Raw genomic sequence first — 19942 nt, forward strand, 5'->3', positions numbered from 1 at the left:
TCTTGGACAAGGCATTGTTTCTGTGTCTTGCTGCATCCACCTCACGACTGCCTTGGGTCCTGGAGGGCATCTACCCAGGCAGACAACTGCTCCATCCCCACTTCTTAAGTGACCATCTATCTACTGCAGGTAAAACACGGGTGCTCCACTGGCCTTCTCCAATCATTGCGGTGCTCAACACTGAGGCACCTGTGTGCTACATCACGCACATAGAAACGCTTCTCATTGCCAAAATGTTGTATCTGATGTTCCATCACGATGCACATGATAATCCTAGACTTAATCTCTGTAAAACCTGGTTCACACTGTAAGATTTTAAAATTGTCGGTAATACCTGAGAGACCCCGCACATGCCGATTTTATATATATAAAAAAAAACAACAACATAGATTCAAATCTAAATGGAGATAACCATCATCACACCTGCCGTGTTTCTTTAAAAGAAGTTCTTCTTTGTTTTTCTGTCATTCCGCATGCAAAAGTAAAACCGCAAGTGTATTTGGGTGGCTGATAGCTGGGAGGGAAGGGTGAGGGGTGAGGAACTGATAGAGACGAGAGAGCAGCGGCAGGCATGTGTGCAAGGGGGCGGAGCCCAACAGGAAACGATGAGGTCATAGCAAAAGTGATAGAACAGGAAGGGAGGGAGAGAGAATGGCATGACACAGATTCAGAGATGAGCTCAGCTACAAAGGAGTGGGCAGCCCCCCGCCCTCCTTGACCCCCTGTCTCTCTCTCTGTCTCTCTCTCTCTCTCTCTCTCTCTGTCTCTGTCTTTGCTTCGGACTCGTCAGTGTTTCGTTGTGACAGCGGGGAGTCTGATGCTCACTAGCAGAGAGCCGGACACCAGCTCTCGCTGACATGGTGGGAGATCTGTTCTTCTGGCCCTTCTGCTGTCTCGGGCTGTGGAAACGAGATAAGAAGGTGAGGTTGCTTGCTGCAGTTGTTTGGGTCTCAGGCCGGTTCTTGGACGTGAAGATTTATTTGAGTCTCCCAGCTAGCTGGTATAAGGAGGCAGACGGTGTGAAGTGTCTGGTTCTAAGGGTCACCTGGAAGCTTCTACGCGATGCTGCACATGGCTCTGTTCTGAAGTGGCCCATTCAGCTTCCTCGATAAGGAATCAAAGTTTTTGTGTGTTTTTCATTTTGAAATTAATTTTTTTAATGCGTCTGAAAGCGTCTGAAAGTCACTGCCAGGTTTCTTCTCTGCTGGTGTTTTCATTGTAGCCTTTCCCAAGTTGGTTCTTGGGACATTTTAGCTTCAGTTTTGAGGTTGCTAAATGCCTTTGCGGGGGGGGAACCCCTCTTGAGTTGCAGTATCACATTTACATCTGTACTCTGATGTGCCATCTGGTGGGTTATTAACATTTGTTTGAATGGGAGCAGATAACATCGTCTTTACCCTGCAGCTTTTATGAGCCTCATTGTCATCAGTAATTAGACAGGCACGCGCCACAGTACGGCCTTCACATTTGCTTCATGAGTGTTTCCTTCTGTTCTGTCGCCTGTCTATCGAATGATGTTCCAAATCTGTGCAGTGTTTGTTTTCAGGATACAGCTTGTGCTCCACCTTCTGTATTTACCCTGAATAAAATAATCTTTTACCAGATTTATTGACATGAATATATCTACCTATCGGGGGCTGTTTTTTTTTTTTTTTTTTTTTTTTTAATCTGGCCAGCTGTGGTGAATTGGTTATTCTTCACCAAGGAAAAGACTTTCCCTGCTGTGGTGCCAGTGTAGGGCTTAGATGGTACAAATGTACATAAGAGTGGGGCTGGGGGAGTTAGTCCATCACTTGTGTAAATAATAACTCAAACACAATAAATGCTTTCATCTTGTAAGTCACCACATTAAAAAAAGACATACTGAAGGTGAGGTTGCTTCAAAATTAACTAGGTTCACACCTAGTTAATTTTGATGCTCTGGATCATTTTAATTTTGCCTGACACATTTGCTACCTGCTGGGTGGTTAGTGGATGCCGGATGGAAAATTACATGTAGTTTGTCTGCAACCTGCTGAACATTGTGCACCATGCGTGCATGTCGGCACAGTCCCTACACCCACTCTGCGCCCAACTTCACGTCAACATTAGCTAACAAGTTAAGTTAGCAAATGCGGAGAGAAACATAGCGCCCCACTGTGTGGGTAAATACACGATGAAATATACAGGATGTCCACAAAACCCTCCCTTATTTCAAACAGGTATAACATGTAACTTTTTGTAATAATCTTTCACATCTAGTGGCATCAGATGCAGGATTTTATTCAGTTTTGTGTGATATAGGGTAGCATTAAGGGCACTCAGTGTGTGTGCCCCTCTGCTTGCTCTGCAAACATCGACACTCTGCAGCACATCTGGAGTTATCATGTGAACTGCTTCAGTGATCGAAATTTTCAGCTCCTCCAGGTTTGCAGGTAGTGGCGGTATTTAAACTGTGTTCTTCACATACCCCCAAAGATAGACGTCACAAACCGTTAGGTCCCGTGACCTCGTAGGCCAGTTGCAAAAAACCTGATCATTTCATCCAGCACAACCAGTCCATCTGTTTGGCAGGTGCTCATTGAGAAATCACCTGACAAGGAAATGCTAGTGTGGCGGAGCACCATCTTGCTGGAAAAGGTAGTCATCACCCTCAGTAGCTAGTTGTGTAAACCTGGAAACTGTGGTTTTCAGGTCAAAGATGTTTAATCACATAAAAAAAAAATAACTTGTTAGAATCGGTTCACAACGTGTTTATTAATAGATTTAAATTAGTTTAGATCTCAGGACACCGTGAAATCGGAGTGTTTTTGTGGACACCCTGTACAACTGAACAGGAAAATAAATCCAGAATTAAATAAATGGATAGAATGTGTGGCTGGGGATGATACCAAAATGTTTTGTCAGTGTGGCAGATTAGTGATGGCAAATTTGAAATGCTGTGTTTTGGGACATTGGTTCATGAGTCTGTAGGAAAATGAAGACCTCAAACAGTGGGCTGAATGGAACCTTATTTAAAAAAAAAAGTATTTCAAAACATCCCAGTTGATTTGGCTCCTCTGGTGTTTGAAACATAATGAAAAACAAGTAAATGTATGGATACAGTCACCAGTCATGTTCTGTACGTTCACTCGCAGATATGCTGCTTGTGTCATCCACCACAATCACATGATCAACAAAATTTGGTAAATATGTTTAGTAACTGCTCAACTGCATATTTTAGAAACATCAAGCAGACCAGACTGAGTGAGGTGACCATCTGCTTTGACAATACTAACAATAACAGAATAACAAAACAGCATAGCATACACGTCATTGGCTGAAAATGAGCAAATATCCAGTGAGCAGCAAGTCTCTGGCCAAAAAATAGATAAATAAATAAAATCCTTGTTGATGGCAGAGATCAGAGAAGAATTGCCAGAATGGTTCAAAGTGATAGAAAGTTAGCAGACACTTGAATATCTGTTTCAAGGTTTAACATGTTTTGTGTTCAGAGATGTTCTTCTGCAGATCCTAACCTGTATTTATTCAACAGCTGCAGAAGACCATACCAGGTGCCACTGCTGTCACTGCATATTTTATTTCCACACTAAATCATTTCCTATGTTTGTCACATTGGTGTAACCAGACTTTATGTAACACACGTAGAAGGAAGGATGAATGTTTGAAGGTCTGTGTATACTGCGGTACAGTATACTGTCTGTGGTAGAGGGGTTTGTTTGTTTGTTATATCAGCTGCGTTGTTCACTGTGTATCAGAAATTGATCAGAAATGCACAGTGTGGCCAAGGAAATAGAAACACCTGCTCATTTTAAAGACTGGAATCAATTGTGATTTTGTATTAAAATGCATCGATTGTCACTTGATGGCCACTGTGTTTGGTGCACTTTGCTAATTCCAGTTTGGACCCCCTTTGCCTTTTGCAGATAGATGATTATTTTCGAGATGTGGTAATGGACTGGTCGTCTGCCTGGGTGGTTGTCATCCAGCACCCAAGGTGGTTCTGTGGTGTTGTGGATGCGGCACAGTGCAGCACTAGAACATTCTCCCAGACTTGACGGGACGTGACTTGATATTGACCTGATTGTATCACGAATACATTACAGTGACAGCTGCAAGATCTGAAATTGTTAACACATAGCAGGATGGATTCATGGTTTTTAGTTATTTACACCAAATTCTGACCTTAGAATCTGATTGTAGCAGCAGAAATCATCACCCATCAAATGACCCAAAGTTTTGTCAACCTTTAGGTGGTGGTGTTGGGGAGCCTGGGCCCACTGTGGCTTCTGTTTCCTGTTCTTAGCTGACAGCAGTGGCACCTGGTATGGTCTTCTGCAGCTGTTGAATAAATACAGGTTAGGATCTGCAGAAGAACATCTCTGAACACAAAACATGTTAAACCTTGAAACAGATATTCAAGTGTCTGCTAACTTTCTATCACTTTGAACCATTCTGGCAATTCTTCTCTGATCTCTGCCATCAACAAGGATTTTATTTATTTATTTATTTATTTTTTGGCCAGAGACTTGCTGCTCACTGGATATTTGCTCATTTTCAGCCAATGACGTGTATGTTATGCTGTTTTGTTATTCTGTTATTGTTAGTATTGTCAAAGCAGATGGTCACCTCACTCAGTCTGGTCTGCTTGATGTTTCTTCCTGTAATCAAAGAAAAATACCTGAGGGAGTTTTTTCCATTACTACTGTTGGCCCTGTGCTTGCTCATCTCTGAATACCAATCTGAACTGGATTGTTTGTACCTGGTGTGTTTTTGGGTTTGGATATTGAAGGAGCATTAGTTCTTAGTTCATGACATCAAACCACAGCTTAAGGAGAGCCAGACCTCCTATAATTTGCTGAGGGTTTCAGAAGCACCTTCTGCTGTGTTGATATGATGTCATTGTTCTCTTTTAGCAGGAGAGTAGTGAAGTCAGATGGTCCTGTAGGTGATTAAGAGAATTTGGAATCATCCTGTCAGTCAGCATCTCTCTTGCCCATCACTCTTACAGTATATTATCATTATTATTTTGGATTAATATTATAAAACATTTCTGTGTTTTGACATTAGCTGGCAATTGGCTGACAGTATAAAAGGTGGATTCTAGGGTTAATAGTACCATCTGGAAAAAAGTCCACATGATCTACATGTTTATAATATGAATAACTCAATTTCCTATTTTCCCCATGTAGTATTACAGTGATGCCTTGTAGTGATCCAGTGTGCTTGTCTTTTCAGATGGCTTGCTATTGGATTCATCAGACACGGTACTTTTCTGAAACATTGGGGAGTGTTTTTGTTGTTTGTTTGCTTTACGAAAGTTGTCATAACTGCCAACACCAAATGACTGGTGAGTCACAACTGCCTGCAGCAGAGCTGATATCTTGTGGAGCTTTATTTTTCTAATGCAGTGCCTCTGAAATGCTGCTGTGGTTGACAGCTGCATTTATTGGAAGCAGAGTGTTGTAAGGAATCCTTCTGTGTGTGGGTGAGTGGTAGTACTGGACGCCGAGTAGATCGATTTTTGGATCAGGGACAAGGAAACTTGATCTGGACCAGTACAACTGTAAATTTGTCCGTCTTCCTCCAGATGCTTTCTGGATGTCTGACAGTTATTTGGCCTCCATTTTTAACTTGCTTGTTTTTGTTTTTGTGGTTAAGCGGTTACTATCCAGCGTACTGTGTGATCATTTGCTCTGTTGATACTTGACACTGATACTCCCAAAGCCAGCCAGAGATATACACATCAGTACATCTCTGTAATTGTCAAATACAAATACAATAAAAATGTTTTTGTCAAAGGAAAAACACTTATAGGATTCTTGTTTGTGGTTATCCTCCATTTAAAAAGACTTCAGCCTGTGTTATTATTTACAACCCCTGGCAAAAATTATGGAATCACCGCCCTTGGAGGATGTTCATTCAATTGTTTAATTTTGTAGAAAAAAAGCAGAACACAGACATGACACAAAACTAAAGTCATTTCAAATGGCAACTTTCTGGCTTTAAGAAACATTATAAGAAATCAGGAAAAAAATTGTGGCAGTCCGTAACGGTTACTTTTTTAGACCAAGCAGAGGGAAAAAAAATATGAACTCACTCAATTCTGAGGAATAAATTATGGAATCGCCCTGTAAATTTTCATCCCCTAAACTAACACCTTCATCAAATCAGATCTGCTCGTTAGTCTGCATCTAAAAAGGAGTGATCACACCTTGGAGAGCTGTTGCACCAAGTGGACTGACATGAATCATGGCTCCAACATGAGAGATGTCAATTGAAACAAAGGAGAGGATTATCAAACTCTTAAAAGAGGGTAAATCACGCAATGTTGCAAAAGATGTTGGTTGTTCAGTCAGTTATGTCTAAACTCTGGACCAAATACAAACATGAGAATGTTGTTAAAGGCAAACATACTGGTAGACCAAGGAAGACATCAAAGCGTCAAGACAGAAAACTTAAAGCAGTATGTCTCAAAAATCGAAAATGCACAACAAAACAAATGAGGAATGAATGGGAGGAAACTGGAGTCAACGTCTGTGACCGAACTGTAAGAAACCGCCTAAAGGAAATGGGATTTACATACAGAAAAGCTAAACGAAAGCCATCATTAACACCTAAACAGAAAAAAACAAGGTTACAATGGGCTAAGGAAAAGCAATCGTGGACTGTGGATGACTGGATGAAAGTCATATTCAGTGATGAATCTCGAATCTGCATTGGGCAAGGTGATGATGCTGGAACTTTTGTTTGGTGCCGTTCCAATGAGATTTATAAAGATGACTGCCTGAAGAGAACATGTAAATTTCCTCAGTCATTGATGATATGGGTGATTCCATAATTTTTGCCAGGGGTTGTATGTGCTTAATGTTTTAAATCTAAGCATAATAATTCATTTATGGCTGTCCACAGTTTTCTTCTTGCTCTTTGTTTGTGCTAATTATAATGTTAAAGTTGCAATTGACAAACATTTTTGTCCTACTGTCAGATCAGAAGACTGATGGCCTGAAGATGTTTCTGAGCTGTGTAGTGTCGCCACCAGCACTGGAGGCTCATAAATCACCCCAAATGGCTTAAAAGTGACTGTTTTCAGTCCACAGTGAAGTCGTGCCATTTAGCCTTCTGAAATCGACACTTAGATTTTCTGGACCTTTTGCTCCTGGTGGTAATTTGAACGTGGATTAACAAACATTTTTGTAGAACAACAGTTTTTTCTCATAAATATAAAAGAGAAAAATAGGTTTTCATTTGTTCTTTCTCAGCTCTAAACCAGTGTGCTAAAGTAACCAGCACCTCTTTTTGTAATTGGGTTTCATTTTAAAGGGAACCTGTGTGAACGCTTTCTGAAATGATGGTTAAAGTGAGACCCATAAACACAAATCCATGGCAACAGAACATCGCTGCAGTTTGACCCAGTTACTCGTGGATCAGCTCACTTTCCCCCCAATCCTGAGACATGCACGCGATTTGGATTGTTGTTGGTAACAGAGGCTTCGAGGGTACTTGATCCGCTACCGCAATCACACGCTCAAGACGAGTGTGTGACTGGAAGCACACAGTGAATGAACAACAGACACACAGACTTTCTGTGTTAAGTGCAGATTAAAAACAGGAGTTAATGCACATGAATCTCGCTGGCGTTTTTGGCGAGTCATTAAATGGTCAACGGGCTGGATGTACCACACCAGCGGCTGCTTGATAGTGAAGAGGTACGCGTGTCTTTCTGCAGTTAAAGTTGTATAATTGTGGAGGTGTTCGCTTACTGATCAGAGAGGTGGATGTGTGACAAAAGGATTCTCTGTTTGAGTCCCCATCAGGCAGGAAAATCACTAAGGTCCTTAATCACCAAGTTGCTCCTGGTGTGCATATGAGTGCCTTGTGTGTGACGCATCATTGTAAAGCTCTGTAAATGTCCACAATGGATGGGAAAGTGCTACAGAAATATAGCAACTTTACAATTTTAAAACTTTGAGTTTCTTATCACAGAGCTGACATTGAGGCATTCTTGAATAGCAGGTCGGTGAAGAAATTAATTTGTTTGCTAACACCCCTTCAAACTCGGCTATCTTTCAACAACTTCTGCAAATAAAACTGGGAGGATGCAGAAAGAACCTGTACAACTTCTTAGAAAGCAGTAAAATCTGTTAAGGGCATGGTGTATTCTCTATGGACTTGGAGGTTGTGGTTGAACTTATAAAAATATGTGGTGAGTACATCGTCAAACCAGGATTCAGTAAGAATTAAATAAGGATATTAAGGACTTAATTAACTCTCAAAGGGACTTCATCAACATAGCATAAGTGTGGTGTGGACAGCCTCTCCCAGCAATTGTTTCTGTGCTGCTTTGTGAATAAAATATGACAACTGCTGTCTGTGGTCACAGGCAAAAAAAATAAATAAATAAAAAATCTCCTCCTATAAATTGAGGTTCCCTTCAATAGATACACCCACCCTGCCTGCACACACGGAGCAGATTTAAGTGTGATAATAACAGAGACAATATGTTGGCAGGAGAGCTGTTTTTTCATGTGGACATTTGTTCTGCAACAGAAGTTGCAGAACAAATGAAAAAGCGCAGCTTGTTGTGCAGTATTGGTAAGGACAGGACGAGTGCAGTAAGAATGTGGTGCACGTGCGATGTGATTGTTTGTAGTAAGAATGCTGTAAGAACAAATTGCACCTGGTACACACAGAAATTAGTGGAAATGTGTTGGACACTAGGTGAAAACATGCCAGGGATGTAATCAGGACAAAGTATGTATGTGAAAATGACACACTTCTCCATTTTCATCACATTCCCGCTGTGTTCATCAAAAGTATCAGGGTGCACTGCAGTCTTCATGGTCTTCTTTATGGTCTTCATCTGCATGGGATGGAGCTCTAACCATCATATCATTACACAAGTTTTTTTTTTTTTTTTTATAAAGTCTACTTTGCGTTTGCTCCTCTAATATCAGAGGCTGATCTGTTTTTGATTTTGCCCTGTTTTCATTAGGTGTCTAAACCCCACAGCAGTTACACAGTATAAACCATGCAGTTGTGAACATTGATCGTTTGGGTCCAGAATTTGAACCCTTCTTGAATGACTGAAGATGTAGCTTTATTTTGGCATTGCACATCAACATTTGCCTTTAGTTCCCTATAAGCTGTTACTGAGTGCTGTTGTTCCTGCGTCCTAAAAGTGAGCACCGCAGCTGTTGCCGGTCACAAGTGGATTTAGAAAAGACGGGTGGGTGTGTCTCATGCCTGTGCAGCAAATGGCAGCCACACCGTAGGCTCATGCAAAACCATCCAACCTTTTCATCTTCCTTTCCTCCATTTCTCTTTTTGTCCTCATTTTGCCTTTAATTTTTGTTTTTTTTCTCCTCTCCATCCTGCAGTTGTAAGAACTTCTGTCTTTTTATGTCCATGTCTGCATTTGTTATTGTTTATAGATCATTTTTTAGAAGATTCCCTGGAGGGCAAATACGTGATTTTTCTCTTTCCTCCAGTGAATCCCTCTTCATTACCCTGTTGACAACACGTTCAACAAGAAAAAAAAAACATTGTGATGTGGGAGTTGATTATTTTGTTTTTTATCTCTGCAGAATGTTGTTATTCTCTTTGCATAAACAAGAAAACAGGCTGGAAGGCTCTATTAAATAATGCAAATAATTCATCCTGCTCAGTCTTGTAGTCTGTTTTTTTTTTCTTCCCTTTTTTAGCTGGAAGGAGCTTTTTAAATGAATTGCTTAAAATGCCTTTAATGTGTGCATGTTTGCGGCCTGAGGGTTGTCGCTGTGCATCTGTTTGTGTGCACTCGTGGTTACAGTGACGCTTCCCCGTGAGGGTGAAGCAGACTTTTGGCTCCACACAGTGACTTTATTGATTCTTTAATCTTCCCATTTTCTCTCTTTACGTCTGTTACTTCTTGTGTTTCCAGCTTTGTGGAGCATACTGAAGCAAACGTTATCTGCTCCATCATGTTACCGTTCCACATAAATTCATCAGGTACCTTCAGGAGTGCAGCAGCTCAGTTTGCAGCACATCGTTCTTCATAAAGTCCTGTTTTTATTCATATTGGTTCAGTGTACGGCCGCTGCTATTAGGGGTAGCAGATTATTTTAGTTTTTAGTTTTTTAATGAAAGTACACAGTGGTGGGCACAGTTCCGGTAATCTGCTAACCGCTAATTATCAAAGATAATGTTTTCATTATCGGATTAGCTTTTCACATAACTTTGAAAACCGTTATCGGACTAATTATCTTCTGATAAGTTTTGGTCCGATAATTTTTAGACCGCTAATGTATTTTTGTACACGTGGTAAACAAAGCTGAATAGTTATAAACATCTATGAAACCTATATTCAGTTAAGTACCTACCTGTTAAATGTTTTATAGTAGATTACGGAGTTCTATCCTCCATAAACAGAGGAGAGCTCGTTCTAGAAGAAACCGCTCTATCCTCTGCAGGCAAAGGAGAACTGGCCACAGAAAAGAAAAAAGCTAATTTCTTTTGACCCCATACTGATACACTGGCCATATCACCCAAGCCATCCAGAGGCATACAGTTTTAACTTATGGTTAAAATTTTAACCAAACTAATTTCGGACAACTTATTTAAATTAACGTCATGTCTGAAGTTTTATAATGTGAAAATATCAGATATATGTTTTAGTTTTAAAGTAATGCACTAATTTTGAAGGTTTTAGTGTGGATATGCTGTGCATTATGGGTGCCTCAGTACATTCACGACAGAAGAAATGCATTTGAGACGCTCTGATCAGGCTCCACACAGACAACAGCATTAAACTCTTTGTATATTGTGCCTAAAACTCTCGTGAATATATTCTCTGGGTTTATAGACGTTATTGTGTTTGTTGCCAGAAGCAGCTCAGGTTGCTGCTCCATTATTTTCAATTGGAATCATAGCAATCGATTCCTGTTTGCTATTAGAGTCCATGTCAAACACTGTCTGTCATCTTTGTTCCAGAGTAATGTATATAAGATGTCTGAAATTCAGTTTGAGTTTATTAAATTCCACGCATCTTAAACGTAGCAGACAGGGATTCTCTGAAATTTTGTTTTGGCAAGGTTTCACAGTCTCTGCTGCCATCTACTGGCCAGTAGTGTTCATGGCAGTATTCGCCCTAGTACTGAGCGTCCAGTACATGGCAGTGTTCTATTTATTTTGACACCGGTTATATCAGACAGTTATCTAATTACAGCTTGGCTTTTTTTTTTTTAGAAATAAAAAATGGCATATTTTACAAAACCACATTTATCTTTAAACACCAACACACGACACACCTCACATTAATGTGTTGGTTTACATAGAATGAATGAGTCAACCAGTCAGTGTTAGCGGAGGCACATTTTATGGAGCTAAATCCAGGCCAAAAGTTTTGTAATCTGAAAAAAAATTGAGTGAAAAAATTAATTTTGAAACTGAAAATTCAATGTTTGTTCTTGAATCTTCTAATAATTTAAAAAGTATTATTAAAATAAAAATAAGTGTAAGATATGTATTTCTCAGTTTAAATATACTTTTGATTCAGCTCTAATTATTTTGATCAAATCATTTATTTTCATTTTTTTTCCAATATGCCAGATTGTAAACTTTAACCCCTAGACTTTAAAAAAAAAAAAAAAAAAAAAAAAAAATCCTATGTGTCCCAAATTCACACAAGACCATGAGCGCATTGCCGCATGAATTAATCGAAGGTTTATCTGTCACGTCATTCTGTGCCCCGCGGCCATTCTGGATTACAACGCGGTGGCCGCTGTGATACGCTACATGAATTTGGTGATCAATTGCAGAAGCTTTTGTGCTGTCATCGATTGTTCAGAGGTGATAAAAATGAAGCAGGTCGCTGCCAGCAGTTATTGTGCATCAAGCAGCGGAGTGTTATGAGCTTTCTAAATGACACAGAGGCCTGGCTCAGCAGATGTGAACAAAGCTTTAATATGGCCAGAACCAAGCAGACCACCTGGAAGAGCGCTCCGGCTACCGGCGGTGTGAAGAAGCCTCACCGTTACAGGCCCGGCACCGTGGTGCTGAGAGAGATCCGCCGCTACCAGAAATCCACCAAGCTGCTGATCCGCAAGCTGCCGACCAGGTCAGTCTCTGTGGCCTCCTGCAGAGCATCACAGCGGAGCTCTGAATGCAGAGGTTGGTCTTGAAGTCCTGAGCGATTTCTCTCACCAGGTGCTGGAAGGGCTGCTTGCAGATCAGCAACTCGTATTTCTGGAAGCGCCAGATCTTTCTCAGCACCATGGTGCCGAGCCTGTAACAGTGAGGCTTCTTCACACCACCGGTAGCCGGAGTGCTCTTCTTTGGTAGCCAGCTGCTTCCTTTGAGCTTTTCCTCCGGTGGATTTATGCGCGGTCTGCTTGGTTCTGGCCATATTAAGCTTATGCTGTGAAACTGCCAGCCACTCTTTTACATCGTCATTAAATTCACTATACGCGGATCCACTGAGCCAACTGTTACACATCAATCACAATAAACAGCTTCATCTTGAGGGTTTAAAGCCTCGTAATAAGCATTCATTCTCTTTTCTTTCACGCGACAGCCGCGTAGTAATCCGCGATGGCGACGATAACTAATCGGTCACGTGTTTCCAGTTTTTATACATCAAAAATGACCAAGAGTGGTCTAGAATTACTTGTAATAGACATCTTTGTCCTTAGCATAACTTTATTTACAGGTATAAAGACAACACAGTGGAGAGAAAGTGTTGAGTCATTATTTATCAAAGTACCCACTTTTCCTGAAAGCAACATCATGTGAAGACTGTTTGCTCTGCTGTCACTCACAATTCTACGCCACTGTTAATCAAAGCCACGCCCTCCCATGCCAGAACGGGGCCAAAAGTTTGAAACTGAAAAAATAAGATCTGAAAGTGAAAAGATCTGAAGGTCAAAAAAATTTTAACTTTGTACAAATGAGAGAATTGACATTAATGGAGTTATTCTATCAGTATTAATTTTATTTATAAACCAAACCATAAGTCAGCACTGCTTTATTTTCCAAGACCACAGCCTCACGGCCACGCTGTTATTGAGTAGAGAGTTGAGCTTCGCTGCTCCTCAACTGCTTTGCTGCTGGAAGTTATGTAGTAAACAGGAGTTTCCAGCAGTGGGCAGGGCACACAAAGACAGAAGTGCTGACTCATTGTTTGGGTCTGTAGTCGCCTTTAATGCAACCAGAAGTGATTGTGGTGTTAAAACAAGTGTACCAGAGACAATACTGGAAGTTATCGGTTATCTGTAGCTTACGATAAATTTTTGGGTGGTTTATCGGTTTAGCTTTATAAAAGATGACTTTTCAGTTAGCTCATCTGTTATCGAAGCTAAGTTTTTGGTTAGCTGTGCCCACCACTGTGTGTGTGTGTTTGTATAATATATATATATTTATATATATATATATACACACACACACACACACAACCCCAGTTCCAATGAAGTTGGGACGTTGTGTAAAATGTAAATAAAACAGAACAAACAGAGCAACACATGGCTCCAAAACCTGGATGTACCTTTCAGCCACAGATGTGTAAGTTGTCCATGCCATGGCCACTAACACACCCCCATATCATCACAGATGCTGGCTTTTGAACTTTGCGCTGGTAACAATTTGGATGGTCTTTTTCCTCTTTTGTCCGGAGGACACAACGTCCATGATTTCCAAAAACAATATGAAATGTGGACTCATCAGAGCACACTTTTCCACTTTGCGTCTGTCTTTCAAATGAGCTCGGGCCCAGAGAAGGCGGCAGCGTTTCTGGATGTTGATGTATGGCTTTCACTTTGCATGGTAGAGTTTTAACTTGCACTTGTAGATGTAGCGACGAACTGTGTTAACTGACAACGGTTTTCTGAAGTGTTCCTGAGCCCATGCGGTAAGATCTTTTATTTTATTTATATATATATATATATATATATATATATAAATAAATTGTTTTTTACAAAGTGTAAGTCACTTTTTTTTGTGTTTTGTTTTTTGGGGAGTTGGTGGAACTTGTACTCTACAAAGGACATACGTGCCAGTGGTCCTAAGGACAAATTTCGTTTCCATGTGAAGCATGTAAATGACAATAAAGGAACCTTGAAAATATGGTATTATGTTGCTTTTGAGAGTTGGGGAAACCCATTTCTAACACAAAAATACTTCTTCCACATGAATGAAGGTGTATTTTCATGAAAGATTTGAAGAATTTCTAAAAACGTATTCAGTATTTTTAGTTTTGGAGCCACACAGTGATCTTGAGAAATATTCAGCAAAATGACACACATTGCCGTTGTACAATATGCAGCAACCTTAAAAGGGGAATTGCTGAATGTATGGTAAATGGCCTGGATGTGCGTGGACCCATGAGGGTTAATTTAAAAAAAAAAATATATACAATACAAACACGACAGCTTTTATGTGAGACAGTGTAAATGTAAACTTTTTCATTATAAGTTCATGATTTTATTACATCTCTTGTTATCCACGTTGGGATGAAATAACTGTGCAGCGTATTAAGTGTTTTGGTTTTTGTCTGTTTATGGCACACAATGTGTGAAACCAGACTTCTTAAATATTTTGTCCATTTTAAGTTTGTTTTATTTTTGCACAAATGCCTCTCATAAAACCTCACTCTGTACAGATTTGAAATCATTGTTCACAGTGTTGCTATTTGGCGGCCATCTCATCTGTGAAATTTTACAGTAATTCATATAAAATGTCAATTCATAAATTGGTGGTGTTTTCTGTCTAAACTCGAATACGCACTGATCTCATCCAGGTACTGATACGCTGGCAATATCAGTACACTTTCATGTTTAGATTCATGTTTTGCAATAAAAGTCACCTCAGAAACATGCTGCAGACTCTGGTGTGGCCACGCCTGTTGCATTGAGGGTCTGACCTCGCCTCCTACACAGAGCACGGAACTAGAGTGACACACCGTCTGTAGAAATGAGACGAAATGTCAGTGACTTACAGAAACAACTAAGCACATATCTATTGTACTATGTAGTCATACCGTGTATTCTGCATGTAGTTCTTTGAGCTGAACCACTGTGTGCGTGCCATACAGTTCAATACAAAAACATGTATTGTGACACCCCTAATATGTGTATGTATGTAATTCACACCACAACATTAACATTTGATGTGAGGCCTTCCAAATAGATACATTTTTAGACCTTTAAAAGAAAATTATTTGGCACCTCTGGTGACGACGTATGTGTCATTTTGAAGTTTTGTAACCTGAAATTAGCTTGTCAGTTTCTTTAATTTCTTGCACAGAGCCTAGGTCTGGTGCTAGTTTTTGCTTAACTCCTTAATATATTATTCTTTACACAGCACTGCTCCTCCTCCTCAGTGTTGACAGTCTAAATTAGAATTGCAGATCATTGCAGCTGAGAAGTGATGCCACAGTGTGCTGCTCTTTACTGTATTTTCTGCTACCTTAGCACAAATTCAAACTGCAGCCTCCTGGGAGGCCAATGTGTTGTAGAGTCGACCTTTACTCTTTGACAGCCAGACTGCAGCTGCACGTTTAATCATTTGAGTGGGTGGATCATTTCCATCAAAAGGTGCAAGTTTAGCTGAAGGAGGTAAAAAGGGCCATGCATTAATACTCAAAGGACCTGACTCCTTAATTGTTTTCAGTCAATCGGTGTAACAATAAAGGACAAACGGCTAAAAGGAGAAGACCTGAAAGCAAATGTTGTCTTAAAGAAAAAAATGCAGTCAGTTTCAAGCCCCAGTGTCCATCAGTCAAAAACGAGGCCTATCCGGAATAAGACGTTTCAGTAAAAAAGTGCAGTTGCCTGAATGGTTGTTTAAGGCTGGATCTAAAAGCAGTCAGGTTCCCGTAGAAGCCCATGTCAAAATCTCCTACTTTAGAGCAGAAATAAAAGTTTACAAAAAAACAGTCTGGTACAAAAAAGTTTGTCTCTACAGCTAGTTTTTCAGTAGAGTGTTTTGGTTTTTTTTTTAAGCTCCTCAAGCCCCTTTCACACCGAGCCTGCTTCAAGTTGCTTCATGTGGCGTCATGATGACGCAGGAATGTGTCAGGTGCGTGCAGCAGGGGGGCAGAGAGGAGGTGAAGGCGCAGAGGAGAAGCTGCAGACAGACTCAGCTGCAGCCAATCTGTATGCACTCTGATTTCTCTTCTAGTTTCTGTCTTGTGCTGAGCTGCAGGTTTGCATTCTGAGTTCTGTTATAGTTTATCTTCCTTCCTGTGACCGGGAGCTGCAGCCGGCTTTCGCATGTTTATACGCGTGAACCGTCTGTGAGTGGGCATGGAGAAGTCCAGAGTTTATACTGGATGTGGACATGTCCTGTCTCTGGCAGTCAGTCTGTGAGCAGGACTTATTTGTGGATGTTAACACAATCAGAGAATTTGACAAGGTGAGCACAATGAGCTGCAGTCTGAGCTTTTTTTTTTTCTTTAAATTGTTCACGTGCGGTGTAGTTTTCCTGCAATGTGTACATGTATAAAAGGTTTGTGTCAACCATCGTGTAACTTATAGCTTGGGAACAGTACAACACAGCAGGAATCATAAATTGGCGTCAGGTAACGTTGTATTGTGAGGGTGTGGCTTCCAGTCATGTTGAGTACCGTTGCTTTGCCCTGACTTGTGTTGAAACCACTTCCTTCCTTTCTTCCTTTCAAAAATTAAACATGTTTAGTTTTTTCTGCGTCTTGTGCTCGACGCAGAAAAAATTAAACATGTTTAATTTTTGGCGTCTGATTCACTTCGTCCTTTGCATCCGTCACAGTGTTCTGGCGTTAAGCTACATCATCTCGGCACTAGCTTGCATCCACGTGGCGTCGTCATGACGCTGCACGACGTAACTCGAAGTGGGCCCGGTGTGAAAGAGGCTTCAGTGTCCGCTCTACATGTGACCAAAGACTCCTGAACACGCCCCTCTTTTAGAGTCTGATCTGTTTAACCTCCGTTTTGTGTTAATTAAATCATAGTTTTGCGGACTGCACAGTGGTTCTCCTAACGGTTTATGTTGTTGTGGATATTGAGTTATGAGCTGCATATTTTCTCAGTAATCGTATATTAAGTGGACCTACTGGTGAAGTTACTGACAGCTGCTAAAAGTGCAAGCACCAACATCCGACCAGTGTTTCAGTCAGTGTGAATACTAGAGACGTCTGTGTTGGGATGTTTCACCGCACAACAAGCCATATTATTCTAGCTGTTTGTAATAAAATAATCCAAACAAGCAGACACAGTCTCCATGACCAGCCACATCGAGCGGACTCTGAGCTAAAAACGAGACGTGGAGACTCTCCACTCAGCAGCAGTCACTCAAAGTGACCACACCCCCAAATTTACAAAGCTTTATTGCTTAAAATGTCTTAAACTAAGAAGTTTGAAAAAATTCACTCCACATACAGTTGTCATGGAGAAGGAAAGTATCTACAGAAACTAAAACAAATTTTTGTACCAGGCTGTTAACATTATTATTTCTGGTCTAAAGTTGTAGGTTTTAAGTGGCCTCAAGCAGCCGGTGAAGGTACAACACTTTTGCCTCTGCTTTGTTTGTAGTGGTGTCAGGTTGTCGCTTGGTCCATTCTGAGCCTTTTTTTTTTTTTAAGAAAGATCACTGATAATCCTGCCTGTGCAGTTAATTGTCCTAGCAAATAATCTAAGAATTCTGTGCTCCAGTATTTCTGTAAAATTGAATTTTTATTTAATTTTGTATGCTAATGGTGTTGTATGCTAACTGTTAGCAGCTATTGATAGGTTGATGACATCAGGTCCAGCTAATAGTATCAGAGTTCCGCGTGCGCAGGGGTTGATGGGATGCCAGTGTTACAGACAAACCCGTGCCTCACACGCTTCGGCAAAACACTTCAATATCGCTCATGAGCGTGCGCCCTTCAAGGACATTTTGCACCTAAAGTAAGAAGAATAAATGTTTTCTGGTAGGAAATGAAAAAGTGGGCAAGTGAAAAACTTCTTCAGACAGGTAAAATGGTCACCAGCCTGCACGAAAACAGGCGCATGAAAAAGCTTAATGTCACTCCCTGTAGTGTAGGAGGGATCAGCAAGCACTAAATCAGGTAGAAAAATCATGAAGAAATAAGCTTTATTATCACACACCTGCTTTAGCTCATAGCCAAGTTGAAGTGTTGGGTTTGGGTGCAGTTCTGTGCATTTCCCATCAGTAAAGTGTACACTGCAGACACAAGAATTCTTGTTGGGTGTCCAGTTCTTTACACTGCCGGACTCCAGCTGCTGCTTTCTGTTCACTAACTTTGTCCATTCTGCTCTCCTGGCTGGCTCAGTTGGGAATGGGAATATCTGAAATGGCCTTGGGCAGTCACAATGTACCACACTCTGTTTCCATCTCTCAATAGATTATGTGCTATTCCCACAGTCTTTCACTGCACATATCCTGCCCATCTTGCCTCTACTACCAGTTGAACATCTGCTGCTGGTCTGGGAGCTGTGGATCACTGAAGTCCAAGTGTTGAGAGTGAGATAAGCATGAATCGCTGATGTAAACAAAGCCTGATGCAACAGTAAGCAGTGCCTGACGTGCGCATATGTGGGTTTGTTTGTACCGATAGCGGCGACCAGAAGTGGATTCGCGTCATGCGCACTCGGAACTTCGAATCAGTCTATCTGCAATACTGAATAAGACTCTCGTTATTTTTTAGTAACCACACCCTACCACTTTTTTAAAAAAAAAAAAAAACAAACCATCCTATCCCCAAAATTATGTTTTTAATAAAACACCGGAACCAAGGTTAGCTTGTTAGCTTGCTTGTAACTTTGAGATGGGAGTGTTTTCAGGGTTCATTTGTCCTGTCACATCACATCAGAATCATGCAGAATCACCTCTTTTCACATATCCCATAATCCCTTGCGTGCCAGAGAGTCGCTGCAGTCAAAACAACATAGAGAATCCACATGATGACAATTGAAAATGAATATTATACTACAGACTACATGCATGATACCCTGAAAACTTGCTAAAACAATTATAACAAATAATCCGTGTCTGCTGCGTTTAATCTGCGTGGAATTTAATAAACGCAAACCGAATTTCAGACATATTATATATATTGGTCTGGAACAAAGAGGACAAACGGTGTTGAAAAGAACAATAATCAAGACGTTAAAGAGCAAACCACTTTCTCCCAGAACGACATGATCAGGAAGCGAGCGGAGCTCACAGCAGCTCCCATTGAAAATAACGGAGAGACAGCCTGTGATTCTCGCATGTTTACATAAAACAAATGCAATAACAATGTCTATAAACCCAGAGAATATATTCATGAGAGTTTTAGGCACAATATAAAAATAGTTTTATGTTGCGATGTTAATGGTGTTGTCCGTGTGCAGTGGTTAAAGTGCAGCCCGATCAGAGCGTCTCAATGCAGTTCTCAATGTTACTGAGATCTCGCAGTGCAGCGACCTCTCCGAGGTTTTACGGGATTTGAAACCTGAAAAGGGCGAATAGTCTATGGTCATCGATTTCTATTTACTCACTAGATGGAGGACCGGGGCGATCCGCTCACTGGCTTGTTGTTGCCAGAGCGCCGCCATCTTGGTTAGCGTCCAACAGCCAGACATAAAGCGAAATTAATGTGCGCATGATCAGTGTTTCAATAGTTTCACCATAAATCTGCATTTTCCATGCTATTACTGTGCTGTTACATTTATTCAAACTCAGTCCCATATTTGTACAGCCACTATTTGTCAAAACAAATACAGAAGAGGATCAGATTATTTATATAATAGACTTCAGTGAATTTGTTAGTCCCAGTCCAGATGTTGTGAAGCAGGATAGAAAATGATACCATCAGTTTGTCAAACACACTGTCTGCCACAACACGAGATACTAGTCTGATCCTTAATTAATTTCATTATGAAGTTGAGTTAAAGATGGGAAATAATGAGGGGTGAAAGTAAGAGCTTCGCATGCTCGCATCATATTAAGGATATTAATAGTAAAGAAT

At 40.6% G+C, this 19942-nt stretch overlaps 1 protein-coding gene across 3 annotated transcripts in view; it reads left to right on the top strand.

Moving 5' to 3' along the window:
* The window catches only part of limk1a (LIM domain kinase 1a), a 149417-nt gene that overhangs the window by 102578 nt on the left and 26897 nt on the right, over window positions 1-19942 (top strand). The window contains exon 1 of one of the 3 annotated variants that reach the window (XM_034169338.1): window positions 779-920. The exons of the other annotated variants lie outside the window; for them this stretch is intronic. Coding sequence (XP_034025229.1) covers window positions 858-920 — 63 coding nt within the window. The 5' untranslated portion in view covers window positions 779-857. Of the gene's footprint in view, window positions 1-778; window positions 921-19942 lie in introns of those variants that run through there. 3 annotated transcript variants of the gene reach the window in all.

Source organism: Thalassophryne amazonica, chromosome 4 (assembly GCF_902500255.1).
Source record: "Thalassophryne amazonica chromosome 4, fThaAma1.1, whole genome shotgun sequence".
Classification (NCBI taxonomy): domain Eukaryota; kingdom Metazoa; phylum Chordata; class Actinopteri; order Batrachoidiformes; family Batrachoididae; genus Thalassophryne; species Thalassophryne amazonica.